The sequence below is a fragment of the Notolabrus celidotus genome, chromosome 21 (assembly GCF_009762535.1).
Source record: "Notolabrus celidotus isolate fNotCel1 chromosome 21, fNotCel1.pri, whole genome shotgun sequence".
In the NCBI taxonomy this organism is placed as follows: Eukaryota; Metazoa; Chordata; class Actinopteri; order Labriformes; family Labridae; genus Notolabrus; species Notolabrus celidotus.
This window is the reverse complement of record NC_048292.1, coordinates 25364719-25383801: the sequence shown is the minus strand read 5'-3', so window position 1 is coordinate 25383801 and position 19083 is coordinate 25364719. Positions and strand designations below refer to the sequence as shown.

The 19083-nt window shown below is 39.3% G+C and overlaps 1 protein-coding gene across 1 annotated transcript in view; it reads right to left on the bottom strand.

Moving 5' to 3' along the window:
* Positions 1-538: 538 nt before the first annotated feature.
* Positions 539-19083, bottom strand: part of camk1da (calcium/calmodulin-dependent protein kinase 1Da) — a 115011-nt gene continuing 96466 nt past the window's right edge. The window contains exons 7-11 of the mRNA XM_034673978.1: positions 12044-12156; positions 10459-10537; positions 10150-10237; positions 9098-9374; positions 539-7754 (exon numbers count right to left, since the gene is read on the bottom strand). Of these exons, the coding sequence (XP_034529869.1) occupies positions 7630-7754; positions 9098-9374; positions 10150-10237; positions 10459-10537; positions 12044-12156 (682 nt within the window). The 3' untranslated portion in view covers positions 539-7629. The remainder of the gene's footprint in view (positions 7755-9097; positions 9375-10149; positions 10238-10458; positions 10538-12043; positions 12157-19083) is intronic.

Here is a 19083-nt window from a genome sequence, read left to right as displayed (position 1 = left end):
GACTAGCATTGCACCTGGCACACAGTAACACTGAGGCCCATCATAAAAATGCTGAGCCTTTTTAAAGGCTGTTAACATGTGCTTTCAATGAAACTGTAACTGAACTCTTGGTTGCACCTGCACAATCATTATTTAGGTACTGATACCTGAGTGTAAACTCCAAGAGTTACATTTGCTGCTGAACGCTGTTCATTTGGCTAAGTTACATCTGTTAGAGATATGGGTTTAACTCTGTTATCCTAATGTGTCCAAACATGTGCTAGTACAGGAAACATGTTTGCAACATCTGTCTCCTGTCTGTTGGACATCTGCAGACAAAATGTCAGTCAAAGTGGTAGAGTGTCTGGTGTCGGCTCAACACGCACGCACGCACGGCTCTTGGAATTAGTTAGTGATGAAATACTGATTACAAACAAAGAGAGACAATCTTTTGTGTACATTTGTAGGAAATGTAGGCCTTGCTAAAAATGCAAATGTTTATCGTTTTGTGGGACACACACACAGAAAAAGGAAACAAAGTTAGCGTGGAAGACACATATAATGATCATTCAGGATTTATTCCAGGAGAAAGACAAATGAAACACAATCAGTCGCTCTGGCCTGTGTCGTCATGGTAGCTCTGATATGTGCACATGATTGTCGAAGGCATCTGATATACAAGCCCCATTAACAGAAAGTCATTATCAGAAAGTCATCTTCATCATCATCATCATTATCCCAGCACAATAAGTGCATCGGGTAGTGCCAACTCTGAGACATGAGGGTGTCGTCGGCGTAACGACGGTGCACAGGATGGGAGTTTGTTGTGGTCACATGCAAAGAGTAAATACAATACAGCCAGCTGACTCAGCAGGCCATGGACGAGGACACCCACAGGGAGACACCTTCCACTGAAGCAGATTATTAAAGTTTCAGTCAAACAAACAACTGTCAAGAGGCAGAGCTAATCTCATAAACTGAAACGTATGGGCCAATGCAAAGAACAGTTTGTGACATTATCAACACTGAAGAACAGCAGCTAGCATGGTAGCTAGATTTATTGATGCCAACAGAGAAAGTTTTCAGAGTATTATCACAACTCATCAAGCATTCGGCAAAAATAAAGAGACATCATTACAAAGAACTTAAGTACACACAGTTTCTTGTCTAGTTCAAGGATGTATAACGATGACAGACCAGATGTATAATGTAACCAGAACAACACACCTGCTCTATAGCTAACTAAGCTAGCAAGGGTGTACAAGATATAGCCAAAATGTTTACTCCGACTTCAAGTAAGTTATAACTGCCAACTAGAAAAGCTAATGTAATGCAATTTAGGGCCTGAATGAATGTAAAGGCCGGTTGCACTGTCTTTTTGATTCAGTTTTTTCAGAGTTTCTGCAAATTTCTCAAGATCTGGGCATTAATGCTGGCTGGGAAGCTAACTTTTAAGCTACCTTGGTCCAAATTGCAAACCAAATCCTGCAATCAACATTTTTTTTTTTTTGCTAAAAAAGTTTTAAATAGATTAAACCATCACTCTCAAAACTGTTTGCAGGACTGAGACTCAATATTCTGCCTTGTGTGGACTCTGGCACCTCAACCTGTGAACGTCTTTACATAATACAAAGGTACTAACATCATACAAGGGCATATAAGATAAACACTCATTGGTGATGTTGAATTCTTGAAGCACTTTCTTTAAACATGCTTGTGTTTTCATCTTTTTTTTGACAAATGCAGCTTAGTGCTGTCTTTCTTAAAAAAAGGTCCAAGGAGTGTAAGCACAAAGAGGAGAGAGCAGGCGAGAGCAGGCCGGAGCCGCCCATCATCCTTAACAGTGTGTTTCTTAGTCGATCACAGCTTTGGATTTCTTCCTTCAGAATGGCAAAAACATAAGCCTGAGTTCAGTAAACGTTGCTTTCACTTGAAGTTGGCCTGACGTATACATTAACATGTGTTGTCAGGTACACTAAAGTGGTTGTGAAACACTGATGGCATTAAACTGCGCTGAGTAGCTCTGCAGGGGGCAGCCGCACAGTGCTGGACAGTTTGTGAAAGCAAACCGCAGTGGGAAACAAAGAGGATATCAGCTTCTTTTTTTACATTAAAACATTCCATAGAGAATACAATCAACTTCCCTCGACACACACGCTCACTCATCCACTCTCACAAGCCTGAACAACAAACATTTTTAAATGTTGAAAATGATCATTCATATTCACATCTATGTACAGTAGCATCTTTAGCGCTGAAATATTCATTCAGAAAAATCTTTTCTTACAGCAGACATATTTTTATATTTATAACCACTGAGCAGCATGAACCTGAACCCTCTGCCTGCCTCACAATTACATTCATAAACCCAAACGTCCAGACTGAAGTGGACGACATCACATTTAACGAAACATACTTTTACAGTGTTAGCTGATAATACATAAACATCATTAGTGCTAGAGAGAAACCTGGTATACTGCTTAAACAGTGTAGCTCATTAAAATGAATGATTATTAATGGGTTAGTGATTGAAATTGTCCAGAATACAGTTTCTTGCTCTAATTTACTTCTCTAGCTTTTTAAACTGCAAGTGCTGATTTTTTATTCTATCCTACTTTCAAGAAAAAAACACAGAAGACACAATTAAAATATTTATAAAATGCATAGCAATCACTGGGTATGAGAGCATGGTTACAGTGAATAATAATAGGTTTAAGGTGATAATAGGAATAAAGCCCTTTCATGGTTTAAAATCCCTCTTAGTAACACATGAATAAATACATGATCTGACTTAAGTGTTTGGTTAGAAGAGAAAATGTAACATGATATCCACACTTTAAAAAAACATCAGAAATATAATATATTTCTGAGCCATCAAGTCATGCAGAAGAAGACATGGGTGCTTTGTGATGATCTAAAATATAAATAAATCAGACTAACTTGGCCCTTTGTTGTTACTCTACCAGATAAATGAAACTACAACTTTATTATGACTATTAGTTACTGGGATTCATGCATACAATAACTGCATTAATGTTAGTTATAACTATGTCATTGTCATAATCACATATGCAAAGTTCAGGTGCTTTGACAGCAATGCAGTAAGATGGGTAAGTGTGGTTGGAGTCCATTTGTATGAAGGATTTAAAGGGATAGAAGTGGTCTGTTAAAGGACAATTCCAACATAGAGTGATTTCTTGTCTTCTGAATAATTCAATCTTTTTCCTTAAGCTCAATTTCAATCAACACATCGAGATCAAAACAAATCAGTAAATATAAATAAGGTATGCTTTAATCTCTCAGACAAAATGACTCTGTGACCCTTTTAATTCATCTTATTAAAGCTCCTGTAAAGAATAGTCAGCTTGGGCTGATTTTGGCACCCCTGTGAACAAAGCATACCTCTTCTTTCTTTTCTTTTTTTTTACGTTATTTATTTTTAGCTTTTATGCCTTTATTCAGAGGACAGTGCATTTAGCAGGAAACCAGGAGAGAGAGTGAGGAGTAACATGTTGGAAAGGGGGTGTAGGTTGGAACTGAATCTGGGCCGGCCCTGCACTTTTTTATCTTTCTTTTTTTTTTTATCTCATTCTTCTCAATTTGAAATACCAAATCCAATATTTTTGAGAATCTTTGCCATTGACAATAAAAAAAAGCTGTTTCTGCTGCAGACTGCTGTTTATAGGAATGCATGATGTTATCAGCACAATAAGAGTAACAGGTAAATTCTAGTACAGAAGAGGCTTGGTGTTCTTTACAATGGAAAAAAGTGTGTTTATATGCCTTGTTTTCGGTTTGTGTCATGACCAGCAAAAAACTCCTCACAGGAGCTTTAGTGTTTAGTTTTTGCTATAAAATGTTTAATTCTAAATTTGCAGCTGAAAGTCGTCCTCATAAATACATCTGTGCTCCTGTTTCAGTCAACCTTTGCAAAAACTACATTACCCTGCTGTTTGAGGAAAATAAATTCCAAATTAAACTTTATATTTATGACATATTTTCATAGATTTTCAACTCAAGTAAAGACATATGAGTTTTGAGTTTAGAGCGAATGACAGGACTGAAAGTATTGCATGAGTGACTGAAACCCAGAGAGAAACCCAGCATGTTGGAATTGTCCTCTCAGACCTTAGTGAATAAAGACGGTGCTGCTGTTAAAGAACAGATATGAATGCAACATTTTGATTGTGTGTTGCATTCAATGTGAGCACAGAAGAGTTTGAAGTTACATGCACACAATGACCCAGTAAGCCAGAAGTGAATTCCAGAAAGCATGGGTGACATTTGTTTTACTGTGATTCAAAGTGTAAATGAAACGTATTCCAGCTGGTGAATCACACCTTCCCGACATTCCAAACAGATTAAAACAAGCACTGTGAATATTTTACGGATACACTCCAGCACCACTCTGCGTACCAAAGAAAGGATAATGGTAGGATGTTAGACGGGGATCAAAGGTCAATACATTTCGCTCCAGATTAATTTGCAGCTGGAGTTCAGCCCTTAATTTTAATCCATTTGCATTTCAAACAGCTTTGTTTTCAGACTAGTTGGGTTCTAACTAATTCATCAAATAGAATGAATCAAATTGTTTTCATCCTTAGCTCTAGTCTTTGGCCAGAATTCACGATAAAGGGATCAGTATAAATGCATCTGACAAAGACATGACAATCTGATATGTGAGAAAGCACTGTACAGGGAGCACTGTACAGCTCTGCTTCTGAGTTACGTCTAAAAGGCTGTTACAGCTAGAGACACAATCTAAACTACTGTAGTCACATCAGGGTCAAGAAAAGTTTACATCTAAGTTCCATCGAGAACAATTAGAAACAATGTCGGTCTGTCACACTGAATGAAGTAAATCAGTGAAAAAGGACTCCATGTTTTGGACTCAAGTCATTCCATTAACACCAACAGAGCAGAGACACATTGGCTGTTTCAAAACAGGAAGTAAGGAGTGGATGACATATTTTGGCTTTGCTGCTCAAAGTTCAATAAATAACTGACATTTGCTATATTTTGATTGTTTCTCAAATCCTAACAACAAAAACTGTACAAAAAGATAGCTGACATAACAGCTTCCCAAAAGTGAAGTCAAAACCTTTGGAGTGCTCCCGCCAGACTCACTGCAGTCATAAAGGCCGCCACCTCCACAGTGATGGATGGGACATGCATCAAACAGTAAAATCAAATTACATGTTCATTTATTTTCTCAATAATAGTGTCCGCTATCATAGTGAGTTCTTGTCATGCTAATTTATGTCCAAGTGTTAATTTGTATCCTAATAAATGAGCTATAATGTCATGATTGTAAAGGAGGAAAGGAGGAACAGTGAGAGAAAACATAATGAGCACTTCCAAACAAGTCATTGAGCTTTCTGTAACGCAGTGTCTGCGTCAAGCTAACATAAGAAGCTGTTAGTTAGCAAAAGTAGCAGGACTTTAATACAGCGGCTACACAAGCCAATCCCCACTGCGCAGACTCTGGAACTAAATGTGCAAGATCTCAGCATCCATTGCAGGGGTATTTCGGCCTCACTTTTGTACAGTTGGAGGAGGTGAAGACGTGTCATCCATCTTTATATACAGTTAATTATGATAGCCTATCAATATCTGTCTACTGTTGAGTCTCAAATGAACCACAAAGGATCACCGGACAGCAAGAACCAATCAATCCTCAGTGTTTTTTTTTCGTCTTTCTCAATTCCGTCAAGCAAAGAGCTCTGCTGAGGAATTTCAGAGTCGGAATTACAATGACAAAACTAAAACGGCCAATACTACTAAGCATGCCCTGTATGATGATAAAGTCCGAAATAGCTTCAAGTCCTTGTTGCAAAAGTTGTTTCAATGTCTGAGTCCTCAATAGTCACAGGTAAGTAGTCAATTTTCACGAGTCAGAACAACACAGAATAAGTGCACAGCTAACATCTTGAGCCCTGGATCATTAACTGTGATGCCGCAACGACTGAACCAAAGCACTGACAGAAAAAACAGGAAATCTGTATTTGCCAGCTCACAGTGCAGCTGCAGTTTTCCCTGAGCACTTCCGAACTGGGTGCAGCTTGAGGATGCAAAAAAAGTGAGATCATGGCTTCTTAAGAGGGGGGAAGGAACAGGCAGCTGATTCTCCATCTTGGATTTTTATCTCTGCGAATGCAAAACACTCTGAGGACTCATGTGGGAGGCAGTTGAATATCTCAGAGATGGTTTGAAACCGTGATACTCGACTGCGCTGCTTGGGGCTCCTTTGTATCGGAGATCAAATGGCTAACATTCTGAACTGGAGGCAGTTTTCCAGAAAATTCCTCTATCTTTCCTTTCCTTGACCTGCTGCATGTTTTATAATAACCTGTATGTGTGGCCCTTAAAGGGCAATTCTTATAAAAGTCTTAAGTAAGAAAATAATAAACAAATCAGATAATTTCAGACAATGCTCTTACATCCACTCTAGTATAATTCATCTATTTTTATAAAGGTTTACAATCTCTACTCTCTGATCTACATCAGTGGATGTTGGCTAATCTGTGTCTGAGAACTTATCTGACCTTCTCTGTGCAAAATACATAAAGCGCTTACTCATGTTTTCATATCTGAACAGTCGTATGGTACTTTTAAAGCACTTCTTAAAGCACAAACTCGTAAGGACAGATAAAATGTCTTAAAGGTGCTATATGTAAAAATTTAAAATGAAGTAATCATTGTTATATTAGTGTGATACATTGGTACACTCAGTATTAACAAATCAAGTCATTACAAACAAGCCTCTGTTCTGCATTTTAAGCAGGTACCAGATTGGATTTGGAGGAAATGTGTTGGTTGATTTATGGCACATAACAGAAGGAGGGTGCTAGTGCAAAAAGTGCAAAATATTCAGAAATTGGGTAGCGAAGTGAAAGCAGACAAAGGGATTGCAGTGCATGGGGTCTACATTTGGAGAAATGCTGTTACAACGTTTGAATTAGGGTGAGGTTGAGGCGACAAAACCCTTGGCTTTAGTGTTATTTATGAACATTAAAAGTACCAACATAGCACTATTAATGTGACAATGATAATCCTTTTTAAAAGTTACACATACCACCTTTAAAGTTAATATTAAGAATAATAAAAAGGAACAAATCCAGTTGCCAACAGTCAAACCTAATAAAGGAAAACAGCTAAATAAATGTTGCAGGACAGACTAGATTCAGGAGGGAAGTTGATGTTGACCTACAGTGAATAATATAACACCACCTGCATTACCAACCATTACTTCTCAAACTCTTAGAAGTAAACAACCATTTATCATCAGACAGCAACCATACACAGCCATTCAAACATCCTCAGTGAGAGTCTGTAGCCGTGCTGTCGCTGTAGCAGAAGGATTCCAAAACGACATCCTGGTGGATGGGTGGTGGGTTTACAGCATGGCGCTGTGTGGCTTTAAACGTTCGTGTGGGCGTTAAGTCCTCTGCTTTCCCTGGAGCAGGACGGGGAACTGGTTGGGCGGCGCATTCAAATAGAAATGCAGTGAGGAAAGGGAGGTAACAAGAAGAAGAAGAAGAAGAAGAAGGGTTGGGGGGTCCTCTTCTTCTCCTGTCAACCTCTGGCTCTTTCCCTCACTCTGCCTCACAGCGCTGTGGCCTCCCAGCTGGTCCCCCGTGGGACCTGGCGTCACTTGGTCTCTGTAAGCACCGGGGCAGGAACTGCTGAGGGATGCGGCAGATTCAGCTCAGCTCCGGCAGCGGGAGAAGCAGCTGCAGACGCCAGACTGCAGGGTGTGGCTGGTGCAGTAACACCTGGGAGGAAGGGATGGAGAAGTAGCACTTAGTGCAAAGTGTATTATAAAGGGTCTAAAACATGAGACGGGGGATCTTGAGACATAATCTATTCAAATGTCAACAAAACTGCCAATGCAATGCATGATAGTCCTCATGTCTCTGAAACACACAACACGGTGTTGCCATCGAACAGGTACAGGGGTTACCTGGAGCACCTCCTTTTTTTCCTCTCACATGAGGATTTGAGTCTCCTCTCTCCCTCATTGTCAGACTTTTGGACCATATTTTTTTAAATGCCATGAGATTCACTAGTGTATCTAACCATGTTATAGCATACATTACAAAGGCCACGCAAAATACATTTTTGAAATGCTGAGGAGGAAAATTTTAGGTACCATCGATTGATTTTGAAGACTTAATTACATAATTTGCCTGATCTGTTTACCAGCTGCTGTCAGCTCCAATGTTTGCAGGATAAAATGGCAGTAAAAGCTGACTTTTTAAGTCCAGGCTTTCCAATTGTATAAATGAGACTCTTGCTAAAGAGCCTAATATGGAGTAATAAATCATCTAAAGGCTGAAGTGAAAAGGTAACAGGCAAAATGTAAGAATGCAGAGAAGGCATGTAAAGAGAAATGTTTTAGGATTGCTATGTAGAGCCAGTCAGTCCACATATTATAAACAAGAGATGGAAATGTTAGTTAACTTTGTCTTTATTATTACACTGCATAGCACTGTTCTGCTGCTTACCATAGCTTGGACAAGCAAGAGACTGTTTGTATTGTTGAATCGTATGTTTGACTTTCAACGTAACACAAGACGAGGCTTTTAGGATGAAGTCTAACGGGTGTAAACAACAATGTCCTGGATGGCTGGAGCTGCTGGAATATAAGCTTCCTCAAATTCAACAAACAGGACGGAGCCACTTATGTTAGCCTTGAGTTTGATAAAGTAGCACTCTGAATTGTTGAGCCATTGTATTTATTTATTCACGTATGATTCAACCCCCTAAAAAAGGTGCAGCTAAAAGATTTAAATGGGTCTGAACAGTGATGCTAGGTTATGGGTGTTAAACTAGCTAGCATGCCTTGCTAACGTTTTTTTCAAACTTTAAAGCAGACATTAATAACATGTAATCCATTCTTCATCTGAATCCTTGTACATACAGATTATAACTCTTAACATAACCCCATAAACACCACTTTGGATTGTGGGTAAATCTGAAAAACAAGGCTGCTGTGCTAAATTGAGGATGCTAAGCTAGGACTGCTTTTCAGCAATTGTGCAAATGATTTAAATTCTTGTAAAACACATGTTCCCTTGACTTTGTAGAACAGCTGATACAGCTGACTCATACTTACATTCCTTGCGTGGAGCTGCTATATTGTTGTCTGTGGAAGAGGTTTTGTTGGCGGCAATGTTGGCGGTCTGGCCCTGCGCTACCTGGCCGGTGTTTTGGTTCTGATCAGGCTGGTTCTGGCTCGCCTGGCTCGTCTGGCCCTGACTCTGGCTCTGGACAGGTTTCTGCGTCTGGCTCGGCCTGTTCGTCGGGTTGGAGGCGTCCATGCTGCTCCCCATGCTGCTGCCAAGCTGCAGACGCCTCATGTGCCGAACAACTGCGGTGGCATTGAACGCTTGCTGGAGAGGAGAGGTAGACGGTGATTATACACTGAAACAGATAGCTCTCACTTTGCATCTATTTCAGGAAAAACCCATCAGGATTATAAATCCTACTACAAGAGTGTTTTCATAGCTTTATGTGTAAAGTTAATTAGGTATATTCAAATATTTTAAATTTGACACAAAAGCAAGAGATGTAAACCAAATGATAATCAGAAAGAGGCAAAAAGGGCATCACTGCTCACAAATCTGGGATTGTTTTATTCATTGACATTTTTATGTCTACCATGAGCTTGGGCACCATAAATGTTGTGTAAAAGTGGGAATATGTTTGGGATTCTTTACATAGTATGTCATAGAAAAGTATTTTTCATTGATAGTAGCTTTGAAGCTGAAGTCAAGAATCTGCTTTCAATGAGCCTGTGCAATAAAATCTTGTGATATGGTCTTCTGTTCCAGTTTATCTTTCATTAAAACCACCTGAAGTTCAAATATTACACAAGTCTGATGTGCTATTAACACCTTCAGCTGAGAATGACGTACTGTGAAGAGCAGATCCTAGAAAGAGGAACTTGTTTCAGCTCTGCAGATAACTCTCTCTTGTTAAACTTTAAGGAGAGAAGTCGATGACTAAAGTGAACAGTAAACCTCGTAGCAGGCCAGGTTTGTACTACAAAGGGATTCGTCTTCTCAGCTGCAGACGATCGTTTGAGGAGCAGTGCTTGAGTTTTACAAAAGTCTGCTGCTCTAGAGGCAAAACCGCAAAGTATAAACAGCAGTAAACAACATTTACCCTCCATTTGCTCTTGGCGAAGTTTTTTCTGATCTGCCGGCTGACTGACTCATGGATGTTCTTGCAGAGTGCTGTATCTCCAGCAATCCTACACACACACACACACACACACACACACACACACACACACACACACACACACACACACACACACACACACACACACACACACACACACGCACGCACACACACACAAACTCTCTGTGAGCACTTCTGACTGCACATCAATACAAGCATTGATTTTATGCCTTTTTGTAAGACTGTGTATGAAATTCTGTGTGTGTGTGTGTGTGTGTGTGTGTTACTCACCAGGGGTGTCTGAGTGCATGATCACAGGTGAAACGCTTGACTGGATCTTTTTCCATCAAATTGCCGATGAAGTCCTTGGCTGGGAGAGACAAAAAAACACGATGAATCCCTCAAAGGTCAATCACTTCAGACACATAAACAAAATATCAAGTTTGAATCAATTCTTTGGATAACCTTTTCTAAAAAAAGAACAAATAATTCTGAGTTTATTTACTAACATGTCTGTCAAATCACCATCTGAACGGAAAGCAGTTATTTCCTTGATGTTTGTTCAAAACCGGCCATCTGTACTACATAACCAAGACTTAGTCTGCACCATGATAGCATCTCTGTGAGACTGTGCTCAGGCAGAGTAGTGCTCTTTGCAAGATGCTAAACTCATCATGCTAACTTAGTCAAAAGATAAAGCTGGTACAATATCACATTAGCATACTAACCATAGCTGTATAGCATTGGGAGTTGACAGGACTATATTTAGATTCATGGGTATTTGTTGTAAACAGGTAATTTTGTAATTGGACAAGTTGAACTTTCAAGATGATGATGATGATGCTAGATGAAGCTCTAAAACCATATAGTCAAACCAAATGTGGACCAAATTTCAAGGCAATACATCAAATAAGTGTTGAGACCAAAAAAAAGTAACAACAAAGCCACAAATGCCAACCTCATCCAGTCACTTTTGATAACCTTTGACCTTGAATAAGCTTCAGTCTGCAGCCCAAATATGGCTCACAACAGCTGTGAATTAGTTTTAGAACAATAAATCATTGAATATGGACAGAAAAAGTTGAAAAGTTCTCCTGAAAATCTGTATCTTCTGCTAAAGTGAATGTAATCAGAAAAAATGTTAACTATCAGATACATACTAAATAGCAGAAACTTGTGTATATATATATATATATACATTTTAATGTGTTAAAAATATATATTTTTATTGAGAAATATGGCAAATTTACAGTGACAGATCAAGATTGGGAATCACAAAAGTAAAGACATGTATAGTGAGTGGCTGTAATAACAGAATACTGAGCGTCCAAAGTAAAATAATAATAATAAAACAAGCCATAATTTTCTTTTCCAATTTTGCTGTAGAAAATAGAAAAAAATCCGTGACATATCTCCCAAAAAATATCTATACAAAAAAAATAATGTTAATAACAGTTATACCTCCTCCTATATTTGCATGAAACCCAACATAAGGCCTTACCTGACAGCAGATTAATGAGTGAATTTTTTGTTGTTATTTTTAGGGCATTTTTGCCTTTATTGGAAAGGACAGCTGAAAAGAGACAACGCGTGGGAAGAAGAGAGCAGGGGGGGTGACATGCAGCCCACACACACACACACACACACACACACACACACACACACACACACTAGAGTTGAGCCACACACTTGGTTTAACTGCCCTTTCATAGTTGAGGTCGTGACTGATGATGATGACCCCCCCTCCACACATATCAGTTCCAGGCGGCTGACGTCACAGGCCATAATGAAGAGGTATGTGGTCCACATGTGCCACATGTTGAACGGTCGAAGATGAAAGGAAAAGAGGAGACAAGGGAGATTGAAGACGGCTCACCTGAGTCTGATATGTCGTCCCAGTACGGCGCGTCAAACTCGTAGTCGGCTTTCAGGATCTGTTCAAACAGCTTGGAGTCGTTCTCGTCGTAGAACGGGGGGTAACCACAGAGCCTGTAAACAAGAGGGGTACTCAATCAATGATTCACTTACACAGTAAGTCATTTATTTAGTCTATTCCTCGGTTAGTCATCATTTGGTTTATGAACTTAGTCATATTATTTGTACAAAACTGTTATTATCTTACTTATTTACTTGGTCAATAATTGATTCACATTTAGAGGAATAATGAAAAGTAAATCAATTGACTTGTAAAACCACAGAAATATAACCATCAGCAATTTAAAAAACTAACTTTTTAATTCAATAATGATTTCACATAAACTGTCAAAAGAAAATGTGAACAGATTTTTTTATTATTCCACCAAAGACTAAACATTAAAATGTCAATAGGATCAACAGATTGATTTAAAACCAAAGATGAACACTAGTTAAACATTTATATAAAAATGTTCTCAGTCTGGATACTGAGTGAATATTAAACACACAATAAGCAGTCTAAGCAAAGCTCCAAATTTGGTACCCAAGCCACTTTTTTTTAGGGTTTTGGTGGCCAAATCATAAACCTGGGTTAAAGCTCCTGTAAGGAATTTTTAACTTGTGATGAAACGGATCAAAATTAATACATATGCCTGTACATGAGCTACAAAAGCAAACAAGACCATCAGAGAGATCGATAATTTCTATTATCTTTTTTCTTACACTTGTCACCTCTACCATGGGGTAGGTGTCAGAAAATGGGATTTATTCTGATTTGCATATTTCACATTCAAAATAAATAAATAAGTTAGTTTTTTGACAAATAATATGATTTACGTATATATAAAGCAGAAAATTTGCGAAGGGGTACATTGTTCCATTCTAACAACAGGGGGCGCAAAAATCAACACAATCTGAAAGTTCCTCAGTGAAGCTTCAAAACAGTCCAGAAGTGGCAACTCAACACATCTTAAAAGGCACCATAATAAATTAAGACAGTCAAGTAATTAAAATAAACTACTTTTAGATAATTAAAAAGTTGTTAAGTTACTTGTAAACATATGGTACATGATTATTCTTACAGTCCAACCATCCACCCCCTGCCTTATAGAACAGCCTTTGGTTGATGCAATAAAGCATTTCAACATTACATACATTCATACATACATACATAGTAAAGCAGTACATAGTTTAATGCTTGTTTTAGAAAACACATATCACGTTAGTGTAAAGATGGTGTCGGCGTCCTCAAATCAACCCCACAAAAAAAAAAAAATTAAATGTAGGATTTTTTTGTGTGTCTAAAAGCCCCAAAGCTGCCAAAATAGCAACAAAACAAGCAGAGGCACTGTCCAGTTGCTGTATGAGTGTGCTACACCTACTCAAGTCCTCCTCCACCACACCAGGCTCTGTAACTGCTGTTGTATCCGCCAACCTGGAGCTGCAGCCTTCATTAGGGAGCTCAGTGTTTGTGGGATTGTAACAGTGAGTTGGCAAAAGCCTGCAGTGAAGGGATGAAAATGTGCTGCCGCAGGAGGCCGCCTACATGTGATATTTATGCCTATTGTTGTTGGACATTTACAAGCATTTACTATAGCAGTAGTAGAAGTAGAGAGTGAGGGATGACGTGTAGCAAAGAGTCGTGACTGGGAGTTAAACCAATGACTGCTGCAGCAAAGACTGGAAGATTCTGTATATGGGGTGCACACCTTAGGTCCTAAACTAAATTGGCACCCTGATGAATAGCTTCTTTAATGTTGTTGTATGTTTGTACAACAATAAGTCACGACGGTTCACTGCTTACAGTCCAAATAGCAACTTTAGATACGACTGCATCTTTAGATCAAAATACCTGGAGGGGTTAAATTCACTCCTTGTCTAAACATAAATGCTGTAATTTTTTGTTTCATTGCATCCCCTTGAAGGCACACATGCATCTGCTTCTGGTGAGTCTCAGTTTCACTGTTAACAGTACGGTATTCAATAATATGAACCAGAAAAAGAAACCATCTTTATTTGCAGTTAACAGGTCTGAAGTTCATCATTCACAACATCATGATGCAGATTTGTGAAAAGTAAAAGTAAGCGTTGTCAGGTTTGTCCTTGAGAGGAGAGGAAAACAACTTCTGACATGTTTGTTTGTTGAATGAAGGTCAGATTGATTATTTCTGACTCATTCCAGGAAGTCAGGAATTGTCAGTGTTGAGCAGGTTTGTTGCTCAGACTCAAATGATTTGATCCAGAACAGATTGTTGCATGCAGATATGTGTTTACAGAGATAAATAAATAGTCTTCAGATTACAGGCAGCCGGGATGTCATAATGTTGGATTGCGTTCCACCTAATTTTGCTTGGACTGTTTTGCAAAGTCTGCTGACATGTGATTGGTCAATACTCTGACTACAAATATACAACAAACAGAAACCAGATCACTTCTAATACTAGCCTCCAGGACTTAAATCCATGATGCACAGAGATTGTCATACATGTGATTCAACATGAAGCTTGTGATTTGATACTCCAGATGTAAGGCATTCATTTGCTGGTACCATATGTTCATGGTGCCCAGCTTGTATTTGGGGTAAGGGGACATTAACCTACAGTCTAAGCAGTAGTTGGCTGTTGTTAACCTTTTATCAGGATAACATTGAATTGCTAGTGAACACAAATTAACAGAAGCTCCGCTCTGATTCTTCCTAATGAGCCAAGTGAAGCAACAGCAGAGCTGCTGCTGCTCAACCAAAAACATCATCCGCACCTCATTACTAAAGTTCTGGATGCACCAAGAGATTTTCATAAAAACTCATTAAAATGCCGTTCTCCATCGATTCACACACTTACACACACACAAGCACACACACATCCACACAGAGGGAATCAAAGAAAAAGACACCAGAAAGAAAAAGTAGGAAGAGTCTGCCTGCCATGACTGGAGACAGGCATTCGTTTGTTTTTCTGCTTTCTCCTCTCTCATTTGATTAAAGACTCACCTGTCACACAGCAAACAATTCACTCCACTGAACACACTCTCAACACACAAACACAGTCAGGCATATACACATGGGCACACACAAGGAACAAGCTTAGTTTCTGCCTGATGTGAAGTGATGCTTTCCATTTTTTCTGCTTTCACAAGCAAAGACTCTGCTATCGCTCACTATCCATCCTGCCACACACACACACACACACACACACACACACACACACACACACACACACACACACACACACACACACACACACACACACAAACACACACGCACACACACACGCACACAAACGCACACAAACTCATACACACACCTCATATCCCAGGTGATTATCATGGATGATTACCTGATGTGATCTTTCCACCTGAGTAGCAACTAAAAGCTAACAAGGTCTAAATCCCAACGCTAATTGTGCTAATTGCCAGCAGGAAGCCGCTCTCTGTTTTTCTCTCCTCTCTCTCTTCCCTCTCTCACACACAACCAATACAGACACACAAAATACAAAGATACACACCCACATATACTGAGATGACAACTGCACTGAAATATGATTTCTAATTTCACGGATTTATTGGATTTGATGCGGACACCGTTGTGAGATTTCAGGCAGGTGTTAATTTATTTAACTGCAAACCTGCCAGCGAGGTAAGACCAACTTAGCAGCAGACAGTGGTTCATTCGTGTTCAGATGCAAACCCGAACCACAATCAGAGAATGCTGTGTAATCATTTGGAAAAGGACCACAATCAAATGTTAATATGTTGATTCTGCACCTGAAGAGAAATGTGGATTTACGCTGAATAAAGAGACTTCAGGAAATAGATGGTGGTTCTGCAGAATTAATGCCCTACTTAAAGTCGAACTAACTAACTAACTAACTCACTAACTAACTAACTAACTAACTAACTAACTAACTGAGCTGAGGTTAAATACATGCAATCACAAACGCTGTGTTGCACAGGACATTACAGCTAGGGTTTAATCATGCACGAGTGCCGCTGATTCACGACCATATGATGGTGACTGATTGTAAACCGGTCCTCAGCACATCATTTGTGTTTTACACTACGTCAACTCATGTCTCACTCAGCTGTAAGAAAACACCAAAACATTATCATAGTGAAAGTTAAAAACACAAACAAACATGGCTGCTGTTAGTACTCACAACTGTCATGCTAGCATCATCCAGTTGTACCAGTGACACGATATCAGGAGAAAATCTCATATAATACAATAATACATAATAATACATATAATACATCTACACATTCTGTAGGACTTACTGAATGTTATTAATTCTTTTGCTTGTCAGAGCCTCCATGGTGAGAGCTTTTTAGACTCTGATCCGGACTACAGTCCTGAGCAAAGCACCTCATCGGGTCAGAGGGGACAGGCCCGAGGTCGAGTGAGAGGGGCAGTAAATAGAGGCAGTGGAAGCAGAGGCAGGAAACGATTTAACAGATCTGAGTTTTGCAGCCTTGCAGACCTGTTCTGTGATACAGATTTTTGTAAAACTTAAGTCAATCATTGGAATATCTTTTCTTTTTCTTGAGGTTAATTTGGGGCTTTTAAGCCTTTACTGAGATAGTAATATTGTGGATATTTGAGGAAACATCCTTGACATTTAGGGCTGCAGGTTAATATTGAACTGGAAGATGTTGCAGGATATAGCTTCTGAATATGGGTTGTAGAATTAATTGGCTAAGCAAAACTGGCGCTCCTGCAACATCTTTACTAACATCCAACCTCACAACATCCACAATTTTTGATGCTGGTAACATTTTTAAGTCAGTGTCAGAAGCTTGATGACTTGTCTGGATGAAGGGAGCAAAATGCTACTTCTGTTGCTGAGGTCATACACAGATCTTCAAGCTTTGTCCCATCGGCCATAGCACTGCTAAATAAAATGCCAATGTAATGTGTCCGGTGTGTTTATATGTGTGTGCATATAGTATGTGGGATGAATTGCACTATTGTTGTGAGGCTGGGTGGATGTTTATTGTTTATTTGAGTTTTATACATGTATTCTTGTACAGACAGTGAAAACAAATCTCCTTATTAAGGACAAGATCTATCTATCTATCTATCTATCTATCTATCTATCTATCTATCTATCTATCTATCTATCTATCTATCTATCTATCTATCTATCTATCTATCTATCTATCTATCTATCTATCTATCTATCTATCTATCTATCTAAATATGGAAAACACGACAGCTTCCTAAAAGTAAAACCAAAAAAGTGGAGATCCCCTGCTGACTGGCTGAAGTATAGGTAACATGCTTCCCCAATGTGCCAGGACCTCAATAATGCAACTCAAATATACAAGATGTCAGCAACAGTTGCAGAACATTTTTGGACTTCACTTTTGTACAATGGGAGAAGGTTGAGAGACATCATCCATCTTTGGACACAGATGTCTTCTCACATGTCAAAGGACAACCATGTAGAATTTACAGACCTGATTCTGTCACAATGCTGAAAGTTTATATGTAAAATATGATTCTTTACACCGCACATCAAAGTCACACACACTCAACAGACACACAGATCCAAAGCAGTCCATACTCTCTTCTCTGCAACTTCACACACTCTGCATCATGAACCGTGAACCTCTATGCTGACCTCTGACCCCCAAAGCTGACCTCACGCTCAACATGATACTGTCTCTGTCAGGTGGAAACAGATGTGAACACAGGTAAATAAAATCATGCATACACACAATGAATACAAATCATGCTTATAACAGTATCAAATAACACAAATGTGTAGTTTATATTGTTCATAACACATTAACACATCATCACACACACACACACACACACACACACACACACAAGTAAGATTGGTGTTGGTAAGACGTTGAGATGACGAGGAAAAAGAAAACAAAAGTCGTGAAAACGTTGCGCCTGCAGCTCCATGTCCATACAAGGCCACTCAGCAGAGCTCCATCTGGCTCTGATGACGGCACACATGCAACATCATCAACACACGGACACACACACATGCACACACACACACACACACACACACACACACACACACACACACACACACACACACACACACACACACACACACACACGTACACACACGTACACACAAAAACACTGGCAGGGAAAAATCAACAAATACACACATGGGACCAATGCAAGTGTTTCAAGTTCAGCTCTGGAGCAGAGCCGTGCTGTGTGACCTGTGAGGGCAATAAGCTCCAGGCCTCCCCTTAGCTTTGACTAGCATTGCTAATTGTTTTTGCAGTTGTGAGCAGAGGACAACATGCTAACTGGCATGAAAAGAATGTAAAGGTGGTCTGGGTTCCTTAAGTTTGTTATACATCATAAGTTTGCCTGCGGTCTCTGAGAGTACAAGCTTAGCTGGAGGTGAGTCAGTCTGTGTCACATGTATGTCTGGTTCTTATTTTCAATAGATGTTGTGTTGAAGGAGACATAGAAATAGGACTGAGGTTTAAACAGGGTTTTGATTGGATTAGGCAGAGGATAGAGCAGGAATATGGGAGAGAGAGTGAGGAGTGACATGTGGGAAAAGGATTCAAAACTAGGCCACCTGCTTGAGGACTACAGCCTCTGTACATGGGGGGCTCATTGCAACTTAACCACACAGCCAAATACCAACAACTTGTTTTTCAAGATTTATAGGTAGTTATTTCTTGAAGTGACTTGCACATGTTTGTCCAAATATGCATACTGTGAACAGTTATCCTTTACAAAAACCCACTCTGTCTCTAGTTGAATGCCTCAACACATGAATGTGTATATATGAATGTCCATGTATTTGCATGCACATTTATGTCTTCATCTGTTAAGTTGTGTTATGTAATATGACCTATTGTTCAGTGTATACTCACTTCTATTCCTCCTCTGATACGCATAACTCACTGGTTGTGCTGCATTTTTGTGAAAAAGTGAATCTCAGGAGCATGAATTTCATTTCCAAGTATCTACGCTGCTGTTTCTGATGATCTCAGCCTGTTGTTTTTTAAATTACA